This window comes from Monodelphis domestica, chromosome 4 (genome assembly GCF_027887165.1).
Source record: "Monodelphis domestica isolate mMonDom1 chromosome 4, mMonDom1.pri, whole genome shotgun sequence".
NCBI classification, from domain to species: Eukaryota; Metazoa; Chordata; class Mammalia; order Didelphimorphia; family Didelphidae; genus Monodelphis; species Monodelphis domestica.
This window is the reverse complement of record NC_077230.1, coordinates 265,749,903-265,765,110: the sequence shown is the minus strand read 5'-3', so window position 1 is coordinate 265,765,110 and position 15,208 is coordinate 265,749,903. Positions and strand designations below refer to the sequence as shown.

The 15,208-nt window shown below is 35.0% G+C and overlaps 1 protein-coding gene across 1 annotated transcript in view; it reads left to right on the top strand.

The window, feature by feature from the left end:
- HEPHL1 (hephaestin like 1) overlaps positions 1 to 15,208 on the top strand; it is a 92,875-nt gene that overhangs the window by 38,681 nt on the left and 38,986 nt on the right. The window contains exons 5-8 of the mRNA XM_007495001.3: positions 7,049 to 7,303; positions 9,511 to 9,679; positions 11,693 to 11,832; positions 11,981 to 12,112. Of these exons, the coding sequence (XP_007495063.2) occupies positions 7,049 to 7,303; positions 9,511 to 9,679; positions 11,693 to 11,832; positions 11,981 to 12,112 (696 nt within the window). The remainder of the gene's footprint in view (positions 1 to 7,048; positions 7,304 to 9,510; positions 9,680 to 11,692; positions 11,833 to 11,980; positions 12,113 to 15,208) is intronic.

Genomic DNA, 15,208 nt, shown 5'->3' with positions numbered 1-15,208 from the left:
GCAAAGTATGATTCCCAACCTTAGCCCTGGTCTTCTCTAGATTAAATAACCCGAGTACATTTACTGACAATGGGATATGATGTGAGATAAATTTTCTAGAGGACATGACGGCATTTGCCAGTAAAGAATGGTTAATACTACTTTCTTTTGTAAAACTCTCCTTTGATGCTTCATCCTGGCATGGAAGTGACTCTGGGTTCTCCCAGTCTCTATGACAGCAGTCTAAGATCTAGCAAGGTTCCATGAAAACAGAAAAGCTTAGATTGCACTGAAAAGCTCAGTTGTATATAGTCCTATCTTGTGATCTTAAATATAAACATATTTATATGTGTAAATATATCTATGTAAATAAATATACACACACATATATAATCATGTTATGGAAAGATCTTCTATTCTTGGAGTTTTAAAATATTTTAATATAGACGAATGATGTATTTCATTAAGAATTTTTCTCTATAGCCAATGACATGATTATATAGTCCACTTTTCTTGTTCAATATTTTATTTTATTGTTTTATAAACTTTATACCTGCCATCCTTATATTTATAAGTGCTTTATATTTTTTATGTACTACCATTATTTTATGCTTAAATCCTTTACTTAATATTTTAATGTTAATATTCATTAATAATACATGTTTTCTTTTCTCAAATTTGTTTATATTTGTTAGGTTTAAGGATCAAGATCATATTGGTGTATAAAGGACATGGAAAGCTCTCATCATTTTCTGTTTTGAAATAGTCTTTATGTTATAAGTATTATTTCCTTTTCAAAAGTTTGATAGCATTCACTTGTGAATATCTCTGGGTCATGCCTTTTGTAGGGAATCTTTGTAATATATTTGTCCTACTAAGGCTGATCTTTGGGTTATCCACATTTCTTCTAGCTTGTATATTTTGCCCTTCTGAAGAAAATCATTCATTTCTTTTAGTTTCTCATATTTATTCATATAAATCTGTGTATATCAATCTTTAATGACTTTCACAATTTCTTTTTCCTAATTGGAATCTCTCTTTTAAAAAAAAATTGGTATTTAAAACTAGTCATTAGTTATTTTTAAAATAGCCTTAGATTTCTCATTTCAATTGTTTTTTTCTTTTTTGTTCTCTTTAAGTTTAAATTCCATTTATTATTTTCTCTCTGCTTATAATATTGATTAATAAAGATATTTAGTGTACTGAAATTTCCTCTGAATTTTTATATTATGTATCTATATCATCATTATTGAAAAATCTATTGTTGCTTTGTAATTTCTTCTTTTTTCTTCTTGTTGTGCAGTAGTTCAGTTGTCTTTGACCCTCTGTGACCCTGTGGACTATAGCACACCAATGTTCATAGGATTTTCTTGGCAAAAAGACTGCAATGGTTTGTCATTTCCTTCCCTGGCTTATTAAGGCAAACAGAGGTTAAATGATTTGCCCAATGTCACATAGCTATTTAAATGTCTGAATTCAGATTTGAACTCAGGTCTTCCTGATTCCAGGCCCAGTGCTTTTTCTACTGAGCCACCTCTCTGCCTCCAATTTCTTTTTTTGCCCAGGCATAATTGAGTTGCTAAAGTTTTAGTTTCTAGGAGTACTACTATCTGAAATAAATCACATGATTTTTAAACTACTGATTTTATTGTGCAATTGTCCTTAAATGTAATACATAGAATCTCTGACTGTCTACATTTGTCATTTTATTTCTATCAGCAAATTTTGTTTCAACACATCATTCAATGAATAGATTTCTCATAAGTTTCAAAAGCTATTAAATAAAATAAGAAACTTATGCTTTATTGTCTTCTATTTTGGCAAAAATTAATTTTCTCTTCATAGTATTATATTCAGATTACCTAGGTAAGTTATTCTTACTTGTAAATCTATATAGCTTTTGTTTTCCATAATATGATATTCCAAACGTTCCACTCCTCTATGGTAATGGCTACTGTGTGGTCCTGATGGTGACTCCTTTATACTTGAATTCTTTCTTTCTGGCTGTTTGTTGCATTTTTCTCTGACCTACAAACTCTGGATTTTGGCTAATATATTCTTGTAGTTTTCATTTTGGAGTTTCTTTCATGAGGTGACTGATAGATTTTTTTCTCTATCTAGTTTGCCTCTGAGTCTAAGAGATCTGGAATACTTTCTTTTATGACTACTTAAAAAAATCTTCACCTTCTAATTTAGAATCAATACTGTGTGTGGGTTTCAGGGCAGAAGAATGTCAAGGGATAGGCAATGGGGATTAAGTGACTTGCCTAGGATCAGACAGCTAGAAAATGTCAAAGGGCAGATTCTGAACCCAGGACTCTCATCTCTAGGCCTGGGTTTCAATCTACTGAGTCACCTAGCTTTCCCCCTGTGACTTCTTAAAAGATGATGTTTGGACTATTTATTTTTTGTTTGTTTGTTTATGGCTTTTAGGTGGTCCCATGATTCTTTTTTTTTTTTAATTAAAAAAAATTTAAACCCTTACCTTCTGTCTTGGAGTCAATGTTGTATATTGGCTCCAAGGCAGAAGAGTAGTAAGGGCTAGGCAATGAGGGTCAAGTGACTTGCCCAGGATCACACAGTTGGGAAGTGTCTGAGGCCAGATTTGAACCTAGGACCTCCCGTCTCTAGGCCTGATTCTCAATCCACTGAGCTACCCAGCTGCCCCCAGGTCCCATGATTCTAAAAATTTCTCTTCTCAATTTGTTTTCTAGGCCAGTTATTTTGCTATGAGATACCTTGAATTTTCTTCTATTCTCCCCCCAGTCTTTTGACTTTGTTTTAATATCTTTTGTTGTCTCATAAAGTCATTAGTTCCTATTTGGTCCATTCTAATTTTCAGAAAGTTTGTTGCTTGAACATAGTTTTATACCTTTTTTTGTCAAGCAGTTAATTCCTTTTCAATTCTTACTTCCATAATTAATTTCTTTTCCATTTCCCCCCAGTGTCCTTATTTCATATATATTAAAAAAATTGTCAACTCCCCCAAATCCTCTTGCTTAATCTCTTTCAAAATTCTACTTGAAATTGTATTCAAACTGTGCTTTTTCTTTAAGACTATGCTTATGGATGCTGTAGTATCTTTCTTTTCTTCTTTTGGGTCTTGAGTGTGTCTGTCACCATAATAACCTTTTATGGTGGGATTTTTTTTCTTTGACCAGGCTACTTCCTGATTTGGGGTTTTATGCTTGGGAAAGACTAGGGATTATCTAAGCCATTCCCACTGCTACTTTCTTGGGCTAGTGTTATAATATTCCAGACTTTCAGGGACAGTTCAGGCTGAGAACCTTCTTGCCTTCAGTATTGTCAAGGTGGACGGATCAAGGGAAAAGTGATTGCTATCTCCTTTATTATGTGCTCTGTGCGTTCCTGACCTGGATTTGGGTCAGAGGGGCAGACCTGTATGCTTGCTCTGGTAAGAATTTTATTAGGCTGATGTTGAAATCAGCCACTGTCAGAGAGCTGGGAAGCCCTTTCGGTTCAGAGTGGTAGAAGCATAGACTTCCCTTTGGTCTGTGATTCTTTCCTGGTTATTTCTCTGTAGACTTCAGAGTTGGCTAGAAAGTGGAACTGAGAACTTGCTCTTCTCCTGGGGTCAAAGTCATCAACTTACTGCTTATTTTGAACTTATTTCTTGCTCAGCATATAGCTAAGATCCAGTAACTATTCTGGATGCGAGAACACCTTAGATTAATCCCCTCAAACTAGGTAGTGAGCAACTAAACAACCAGCTGACACCTGTTTCTGCTTCTTATACAAGTTTAGGTACTTTTATTCTGGATCTGGGACTTCCTCTTGCATTTTTGTATTGTCTCTCCCTCAACAACAGTGCTATATAACATGCTTCTAGTCACATCCTGTTTCCAGTCTCTGTGGAGTTCTCTCTGCTCTCTCAGATGGAAAAAAAAAATGACTTGCTATGACTTTCCTTTGAATTTCCAGATCAGGATTTTGTGTGCTATGTTTTTTTTTAAGTTTACACTTATTTATTTGTTACAATAAAATAATCAGATAACTTCCTTTGTCCCTCCCTTTTTGCATCAGAGAAGACATCATTTGACAAAAAGACATGTACATATAAAGCTATATCTTGCTTATTTCTATTTGTTAGTTCTTCCTTTGGAGGTGGACATACATAAGTCATTCTTCAAACAATATTTCTATTGCTGTATATAATGTTCTCTGGGTTCTGCTCATTTCATTCTTCAAAACTTCATGAAGACCTTTCCATGTTTTTTTTAATTAGCCCATTCTTCATTTCTTATGGTGCAGTAGTATTCCATCACAATCATATACCACAACTTATTTAGCCATTCCCCAATTGATGGACATCCCTTCTAGTTCTGTGCCACCACAAAAAGATAAATATATTTTGATATAAATATAAATATTTTGATATAGATTATAAATATTTTGGAACAGATAAGCTTTTCCCCCTTTTTCATCTTAAGGAGTTCCTTTCCTGATCATCTTAGGAAACAAACCTAACAGTGGTATTGCTGAGTCAAAAGGTATATACAGTTTTATAACTCTCTGGGTGTAATTCTAAATTATTCTCCAAAATGGTTGGATCAGTTCACAGTTCCATCAACAATGTATTAATGTTCCCCTTTTTTTTCACATTCCCTTCAACATTTGTTATTTTGCCCTTTTATCATTTTGTCAAATTTGATGGGTGTGAGATGAGACATTTCTCTAATCCATAATAATGTAGGACATTTTCCACATAGTTATATATAGCTTTGATTTTTTCACTCAAAAACTCTGTTCATATCTTTTGGTCATTTATTAATTGGAGAATGGCTCATATTATTATAAATTTAACAAAATTCTCCATATATTTCAAATATGAGACCTCTCTGAGAAACTGTCTACAAATCCCCCCTCCAACTTCTTTCCTTGTTATTTGGCTACATTGGTTTCATTTGTACAAACCCTTATTAATTTAATGTATTCAAGTTATCCACTTTACATGTTATAATGCTTTCTGTCTTGATTGTTCATAAATTCTTCTCCTATCTTTAAATCTGATAAGTAACAAATTCTCTGTTCTAATTTGTTTATGATATCTCCCTTCATGTCTTGGTCATGTATCTATTTTGATTTTATCTTGGTAGATGGTGTAAGATATTGCTCTATATCTAGTTTTTGTTAGACTGCTTTCCAGTTTTCCCAAAATATTTTTTACCAAATAATTAATTTTTATCCCCAAACCCTGGGTCTTTACTTTTGTAAAATACAAATTTACTCTAATTTTTTACAATTGTTTTTTATATATCTATTTTGTTCTATTGATCTACTTTTCTGTTTCTTAGCCAGTACCAAATAGTTTGATAATTACTACTTTATTATATAGTTTAAAATCTGGTTCCTTTGGTATTCTTGACCTTTTGTTTCTCCATATGAATTTTGTTTTGTTTTTTTTTCTGGTTCAGTAAAATAATACCTTTGTAATTTAATTGGAATTGTGCTGTTTTCTTCTGGGAAAGAGAAACTAGAGTGCCTCTGTATTTTTATTGCTGTTATTCTTCATATTAATCCACTTTATTTATTAAATACTTATGATGTATCAAGGAGTATTCCAAATTCTGGGAATACAAAGAAGAACAAAAACATAGTCCCTATTCTCAAAGTGTTCTTCATTCTAATGAGGAAGAAAAAATATGTATATATATATATATACACATATAAAAACTATTTACATACACGATATCTACAGAGTAAATAGAGTATGCTGGGTTTTTCTGGGGTGATAATTCTTGGTTCATGGTTCTCATTTCTTAATTTTGTAAAAATATTGCATTTCTTTTTCTACAATCCTACCTTTTTCTCCTTCAAAGTTACATTTTCTTCATCATTATTATTCCTGTGACTGATTTATTCACTTCTAGGTGTTTGTAATACATTTTCCTTGGCAATGTAGTGCTGGAGTACAAAGACATGTAAAATATTGTTTTTATACCATGCTCACTTATTATTTGCTTTGGCAAATTTTGGAAATTTTAATTCTTTTTCATCAAATATATTCATATTCTTTTGTTTTTCTTGGTACTCTGTGAAGTCAACAATCCTGAGATTTCTGAGTGTGATCTTTTGTCCAGGTCCATCATCTGGGTGCATATGTTTGTCCTACAGTTTGGACAGTTCAGTGATAGCTTAGATCTCTATTACCAGCTATTCTGCATTATGTGAAAATTCTGTTTTCTATTACTGCAATGGGGTATATGGAATTCGGGAAGTTTTCTCCCATATTCTCCACACTATTTTAAAAGAATTATTTCCTCTTGCTCTGTTTTGGAATCTTAGTTCTCACTTGATTTCCTCATGTCACTATTTACCAAAATTTTAAAAAATTAATTTTCCAAATGTTCTTATCCTTTTCCTAACCTTGCTCAAGTTCTTTGAAATGTGTCCATAGCTAGGTAGCACAGTAAGTATAGCACTGTGCCTGGAGTCAGGAAGACGTGAATTCAAATTTGACCTCAGCTACTTACTATCTTTAGTGTGATCCTGGGCATTTTACTATTTAACTCAGATTCTTCAACTACAAAACAGGATTAATTGAGATAATAATGGTACTTACTTTGCAGGGTTGTTGTGAGGATCAAATTAAATAGTATTTGAAAAGCACTTAGCACAATGCCTGGAACATAGTAGGTGCTTAATAAAGCACTTGTTTCCTTCTTTCCTATCCATTTGAGAATACCTCTCAGGAGGACTTACATGATTTTTTGTTTAATTTCCATTCAGTTGATTCAGTTGTTCTATGGTATTTATTAGTATATTGGAACTATTTTTCTAATTAAAAATTTTTTTGTTAGTTTTTAGTATGTGTATGTGTGTTTTAGCATTTCCTCCCTATTTCTTTTTATTTGTTTTTGGAATGTTGTATGAAGAGTTTAACTCTTTTTGATCCTTTTTACTCCACCATGTTGGTTATGGCTCTGAAATAATTAATCTTTAAAAATATTGAAATAAATATTCCCACTTTATATGTCAGCAAAAGAGTCTATTTCCTTTGTGAACGTCTCCATTTCCTTTGATTTTTCTTTTTTCTTTTCTTTTCTAGCTCTTAATGGTTATCTTTTTGGAAACTTCCCTGAGCCAGAGATATGTGTGGGAGACACTGTGTCCTGGCACTTATTTGGAATGGGCAATGAGATCGACATCCACTCCATCTACTTTTATGGCAACACCTTCATCAGCAGAGGACATCGGACTGATGTTGTCAACCTGTTCCCCGCCACTTTTCTTACCACAGAAATGAAAGCTGAGAATGCTGGGAAATGGATGATCACCTGCCAAGTCAGTGACCATCTGCAAGGTAAAGAGATAGAGCCTGATGACAAGGAAGCATAGAAAGTCACTATATACTCATTTTGACAAATCATGGGATAACTGATCATTGAATCATAAGCATTTAGAGCTGGAAAGGATACTTTAGAGCTCATCTAGTATAACTCTTTCACTTCACAGATGAGGAAACTAAGTCACAAAGAGGTTAAAATGATTAGTTTAATGTTACATAGGTACTAAGTGACAGAGGAAGAATTTGGACACAAACTCTCCAATATCAGAGCCAGAACCCTTTCTCTTATATTATGTGTCCAAACATTATTGTTTGTTAGTCAGACACTGTATACTGTGAATTTTAAATTTCCTCCATCTTGCTTGGTCTAGCACCCAAGAATGTGCACACCCACACTAGGGCATGTGCTAGTTAATGACAAATCAGAAACAACTAACTGCCCCCCTGGGCTGTCCTAAGCCAAGCTTGAGCCACCATTGGCACTTGTGAGGCTCAGGAAGTGAGGTAAAGAACAGCCTCTGCAGTTCGCTCACTTCCTGTGCACAGGCTTCCTGGAGCTCGAGCTGGGAGGAGGCACGTGCTTTCTATATTCATATTTTCTTTATTTCTTAATATTTAATAAGCCTCTAAAATATAATACTTTTATTACTAGAAACAAAATTTTAATCTTAACAATACAAAGCAGATTATATATGAGCATCGTCTCCCCAAGATATGTCCTGTCCCTTCCCATTAGGCTGAAAGTGTCTACATTTGGGAACTTGCATCTTTCATTTTTGCATCCTTGATAATTCACATGATATTGTATATGTAGCAAGTTCTTAATTTTTATTGTTTTTGTTAGATGGTTTTCTTGTTAAAACTTTCCATAAATGAAGATAGCACAAACATACATTAATATGTGTGCATGTAAAACATTTATTTATTATTTATATTTATATATTATATATCTATATATAGTAAAATTTAGAATAAACAAACAAATAAATAACATATAATAAATTTATATAATAAATACATCTTATTTATTAAATGATTACTTAACATAAGTCTGTCTTCTAGGCACTGAAGGAGACAATTTCCTTTGGTGTACAAGGAGATATATGGTGGAGACTCTCCCCTTACACTGCTTATAACCTATAATAGGAGATAAACTAATTAGTCAACAAGCTAGGCACAATGCTAAGCACTGGGGATTTAAATGCAAAAGCAAGAGTTTCTGCTCTCAAAGAGCCCATCCCTTTAACAGGAAAGACAAGATATTTTTTAAAATTTCAGTCAGAGGGCAGATGGTGATGTCTGGAGTTTATAGGTTCAGGGAAAGAGCACATGGGAGTCCTAGAGGACCTTAGGAGGCAATGGCATCTCATAAAGCCTAGTGGTCTTCCATTTTTATCATAAAGAACAGAGTTGGTGATTTCCACCTCAGCCAAGACATACAAGTAGTCAAGCATTCCAGAAGGGCTTTGAGAGACTCTGACTTGGGGCAGAGACAAATTGGGAAAGTAATAGTCAATGCATCCCCAAAGGCAAATAGTAACAGGTCTTCCTGCTGCTGGGATAGGTTCTTAGACAATTTGGGGGTCTGGGATAGAGTAATAATAATAATTATAGCAATAAAAATCAATAGTAGCATTTTGCCAAGTGTTTTACAGACATAATCTCATCTGATCTTTCCAATAACCCTGTAAAGTAGGTGCTATTATTATCCCTATTTTATAGATGAGGAAGTTGAGAAAAATGGAAATTAAGTGATATGTTCAGGGTCACATAGCTAGTAAGCATCTGAGGTCTGATTTGAACTCATCTCTACCCACAGTGCCACTTAGCTTCCTGGAAAGGAGGAAATGGAAGGAAGGAAGGAAGGATGTGGCCAGGGTAATGGATATTCTCACTGTCCATCCATTCTGGATGGTTTCCTGTAAAAGCTGAAATATAATTGACTTCAACATTTTCTAGCTAATTTTAATATTCATATATAATCTGGGAAAATAAGCAGCAGCTTGTGACATTTTTATCATTAAACCATCACCTTTTAACAAGACCGATGGGTTAATGCTATGATTGTTCAGCAAATGCTGATTATGAGTGGCATTTAGGTTTTTCCTGGAATGTAATAATAATATACCCTGAAAACCACTGGCAATGTTAGAAAACTCTTTAAAAATAGGTAGCCATCAGCAATATTTTAACTTGACTTATGGTTTCCTTCTCTTATATAGCGGGTATGCTGGGACAGTATAATGTCAAGACATGCACAAATAATATTTATCAACCCAAGTTGCAAGGCCGGGAGAGAAGTTACTATATTGCTGCTGAAAAAATTCTTTGGGACTATGGTCCTCAGGGTTACGATAAGTACAGTGGCCTGCCCTTAAATGCCACTGGCAGGTAAGTCATTGCCCTTTGCTAGCTCATTACTGTTAGGATAGACACTTGTAAAGATTCTCATAAGAAAATCTGTTGTGTCCTAATGGAGAACTAAATACTTTCCTGCTAAGTTTCTTGCCTTTTACATATAGTGGTAGAGTAGGGATTCTTAATCTGGGGTCCATGAACTTTAAGAAAAAAATTTTTATAACTGTATTTCACTATAATTGAGTTTTTTGGTTATCCTATTTTTATTTCATGGATTTAAAAACACTTTTTTTAAAGGGGTCCATAGGCTTCCCCAGACTGAACAAAAAGAACTATAGCACACACAAAGGGTCAAGAACTCCTAGTCTAAAGATATGACAAAGAAAAGGATATGATAGAATCTCATTGAGCAGGTGGAAAAAATGACAACGGATACTTTGGCTCAGATTGTAACTGCTAAGATTTGATATTTAAATTTGTTCTTGGGATCCCTAGTATTTCATCAGAATATATGTAGAATTAAATTAGTCATTCAGTAAAAATAAATATTTACTAAGTATTCACCATGTGCAAAAATCTGTGCTAAACTCTGGATATGCCAATATTCATTTAGTTTCAGAATGAAATAGATATTGTATTCTTCTTTAAAGAATAGTAATTCATGCATATCCTATAAAGTAACTTTTCATCAGAATATATGATTATCAGTCATATGTTATGTCCTGTTCAGAAGGCCATAGAAATTTACTGAAGGATTTTGAGGACAGAAGTGAGATTTCAGATAATTAAGAATTTATTATATATTGTAGTTATCAGTTGAGAAAAGTTATCTATTACTTTGTAGAAAATCTTAATATATGTTTGTTGAATTAATTTTTTACATGTATAAAGCATCTATATTTGCAAAACACTGTTTAAGGCAAAGACCAGTTATATCCTTCCCGCATAGATTTTATATTCTATAGTCATACATGCAAATTATCATGATGTAAAATCTAGTGTCTTTGGATCCAGTCCTTACTAATAAAGAGTTAACTCTTTTTTGTTAGAGCTCTGTGAAAAATAGTGGTGGAACAAATCAGTTTTTTCCCTTGCTAATCTTTGTCTACCACACTTATTGTCACATAAAGCCCTTTACAGTCTGACACCAGTCTGCTTTTCTAGACTTCTTAAACGTTGCTACATTTGGGCATTTTCAGTTCCAGCCAAATTAGCCTACTTACTGTTCCCAGAATTTGGCATACTATGTCCCACCTCCATGATTTCATATTTGATGTCTTGATTGCCTATAATGATTCCCTTCCTTACACCCATCCCTTTGAATAGGAGTCTTTAATCTGAGTTAAAAGAACTTGTTTTTTTTTTAAAAGTACATAGATAGAAAGGTGAATAGACACACACACACACACACACACACACACGCACACACACACACAGCTAGTTAGCTAGATATAGATAAACTGTATTATAACATAATTGGTTTCCTTTGTAATCATAACTATTTTGTTTTATGTATTTAAAGCCATAATTCTGAGAAAGTCCATAGACTTCACTAGACTTCCAAAGGGATCCATGAAACAAAAGAGATTAAGAACTCCAGCCTAAGAATTTTTAGCTTTCTTGAAGGTTCAATCAAATACCCCAGAAACCGTCACTGGTTGTCCTAATTATTAGTGCTTTCTCACCTTTCTCAAATTAAATTAAATTTATTTATCTGCTTAAGTGCTATATTCCTTTACTATAATGTCAGTCCTTATGGCAAATATTGCTATCCATTTTTTTGTACCTTCATTGTTTTGAATATGTAGACATGTAATAAATGTTTATTGAAGTGTATTGAGATGCTAGGGTATGACTAGGGTATAAATGCTCCTGAGCTTCTATGAGCCTTTTCACTTTCAGTTGGTTAAATGTTCCTGGGGACTGTTAAAGGACCCCTCCAGAGTTTCTCCTGGTGTGTTGGAGAGAAGAGCTTATACCCATTAAGTGAGGCATTTGGTGTGCATGTGGAAACGTTCTCAATCAGGTTCCCGCATCCTTTCACAGTGAATCTGAGCCCTTCTTCACCCAAGGGGAAACTAGGATAGGAGGAAAATACTGGAAAGTTCAGTATGTGGAGTATACTGATGCATCTTTTACCAGAAGAAAAAGCCGATCTGGGACAGAAATCCACCTTGGAATACTTGGTACAGTAAATCATTCCAAATATTTCAACCCAGGGGGACAGATTTCATTTGTGAGAGCTAATGACGCTAAATAAATTCTCCTTTCCTTCCCTTTTCTTTGCCCTCTCTCCTCCTTTCATTTTCTCCTCCCTGTCTCAAACTCTCATAGGCCCAGTCATCAAAGCTGAGGTGGGTGACACAATAATAGTGACTTTTGCCAACAAAGCGGATAGGGTCTACAGCATTTTGCCCCATGGTGTACTCTACAACAAGGCATCTGATGCAGCACCAAACCTTGATGGTAAGTATTGTTCTGTTTGTACAAATGCAGCTAGTTGGTGTAAGCAGCTTCATTGGCTCCATTCAGCTCAATAAACATTTACAAAACTCCTTTTAGGAACAAAGCACAAATAGATATTTACTTATCTATTCAACTAACACCAAAAAGTCCAAACAAATCAGATACAGGTTTTATTACACTCAAAGTATGGCACTCTCCAAACATTCTCCACTGATGGGGAATGCATCATTCACAATAGGCAAATGATATTTTTACATTATATAAAACAAAGAAAAAGGAAGATGCTATTCATTAAAATTCAAGGGACTATACAAACTGTAGTGTACTTGTTAAGAGAAAATGACATTATTTGCTACAGTAGATAATAGAATTATCTTCTTAGCATAGCTAGTTTCATGAAATCAAGGAAAACTGCCCATTACACCAGAAAAGAGAGGAAGAAATTCCTAGGACTCTGGACAGCAACTTTATAGCCTTTTTGCACCAATAAGAGGAGAAAAGGAGAGAGAGAATGACATGACAAAAGCTGTTGCAACTAGTGGTGTCCATGAAGAATCATGTTGGGCAAAATGGTTACTAGGGAACAGAATGGAGTCAATTATGCTCTTCCAGGGATTCACCTTCAACAGAAGGGACTGGGGAAAGATATAAAGATCCATAAGATAGGCCCTGCTCACAGGGAGTTTACAACCTAATTGGAAAAAAGACTGGCACATAGATAGCTAGGATAGAAGGGAGAGTGAGGAAATGCAAAGGAAATATGGAGGGTCAGGACAGTGACAAATCTGAGGAAAGAGAGCTTTCATAGAGAGGAGGCTAGAGTACTGGTGGGGTCCAATATGGCTTTGCATTGATGTCAAATGAGTTATGTCTTACTTTAGATGCTTGACTTCTGTTTGCCTCAGTGTCCTCATCTATAAAGTGGGGAAAATAATAGCAGCTACATCCCAGAGATGTAGTAAGGCTCAAATGCAATACTTGTAAAGTGCTTAAACTAGAGCTTGGCACATAGAAGTGCTTTATAAATGTTAGCAATTATTATTAGTCTATAGGATGCAGAATTTTTTTTTTGCAGGGAAGATCAGATAGGATACTAAAGGCTATTGCCTTTTCTTCATCTTTTCCTTCACTACTTCAGAGCTTTTGCCAAGACCTCTAGCTAGGGAAGGGTTATCAGCACTTAACCCCAAGATGACAAATCTATGTATCTAGATTCTGTATTCAATGTAATATGCAATTCATATCAGTCTTATGTGGTCTTTGCTCAGTAGCAACAAGGACTTATTTGTGATTATAATTGTGTACTTTTCATTTAAAGGGTACAGAAGAAGTAAAAGGCTTATTTCCTGCCCATAAGAAACTTACAGCCTAGCTAGGAAGAAGACGTATGGAAGAGTTAGTGATCAATTGTCCCTATAACATATTGTCATGCTCTGTGATGTAATATAACAACTTTATATGACATGACAAAATAGGATATGATAGTATGTCTGTGCATAATATAATGTAATATAGAACATATAGTAATGCATATTATATGTAGTGCCTTTTTCACATAAGATCTTTATGATTGTGATTATGGAAACTTTTATTCTTTCTTCATTTTGCCTTTGGAGGAGGTTCCCTCACCTTTTCCTTTAGAGTTTCTTGCCAAGAGCTGTAACTAGGGAAAGGTTATCAGGACTTGGTCCCAGCATGACAAATTTACAGGTTCTGATGACACGACTTCTTTTAGCAATAGAGAAAAACAAGAGCTTGGCAGCTAGTTAGCAGAATAATTAACTAACATTAGAATCTATCAGATGGTTGAGGGAATTCTTTCCCAGGCTCTTGTTGCTTTGTTGTTAAGTCCTGCCAAACTCTTCGTGATCCCATTTGGGGCTTTCTTGGCAGAAATATTGGAGTGGTTTTTGCCATTTCTTTCTCCATCTTATTTTACAAATGAAGAAACCGAGGCAAAGAGAGTTAAAGGGTTTGCCCAGGGTCACATAGCTACCTTATACCTGAGGACAAATTTAAACTCAGGACAATGAGTCTTCATGACTCCCTAGTGCTTTATCCACTGCCCCATGTAGATCCATCACCTAACTTTGCCCCCACTCCATTAACTCTGAACTCCTTCCACTTTTAATGCTTAGTTACACCTCTGCTGCTCTGTACCTGGAAGAACTCTGATTGTTGCTTTTTAGCTTGCCCAAGTGTTAGTCCTCTTTTTAGTTAAGGCTAGGTTCAGTGGAGGCAGACCAAACAGGTAGCAATGGGTAGGAAGAACAAAAAGTTAGAGACCAACTTCTCCCCTTCCTTACAGCTGTGCTCTCATCAGCAGCATTCTGAGGCCAGTTTCATCGTCTTACTACCCCCACCCATAGCAGCTTAGGTTTATTCAACCCCTTCAATTTACAGATGAAATGTGGAATCAGGAGGTTCAACTATCAGATGGCTAGTGGAGGGAACTCTTTCCCAGTCTATTGTTGAGACCTGCCCAACTCTTTATGACCCCATCTAGGGTTTTCTTGGCAGAAATATTGGACTGGTTTTGCCATTTCTTTTTTCCAGCTTATTTTACAGATGAGGAAACTGAGGTAAAGAGTTAAATGGTTAGCCCTATCACACTGCTAGTTCATAGCAAATCCAGGACTCGGTTACATCCCTTCTGTTTCCTAGACCAGTCCTCTCTCCCCTATGAGGGGCTGTCTCTCACAAAAAAAGAATAACATTTCTTGCACAATGTCTCTGGAATATTTTATTTCCTAGTTAAGAAAAGGAATCATTCATTAGTGCAATGTGGCTATTGCTTGGAAAACAATTCTGATTAAAATGACAAGTGAAAAACATCTCACCACCACAGATTGGACAGCATTATTCTTTGGGCTTTTCCTGATTTTTGTACAGAGACCAGATCTTCAAAGACTACATAAACCCAGTGCCTCAGACAGGCTGAAAATCATCCTGATGCTCTTCTAAAAGTCCAGTTGTTCTAATTGTTCCAAATTGAAAGGCAATTCAGCTAATAGGGAGGCCAGAATTTGGCCAGATTGATAGTTTACTTCTTGCTGAGATGGACAGCTAGGCTAGAGTGCTTCTTACTCAGGTTAG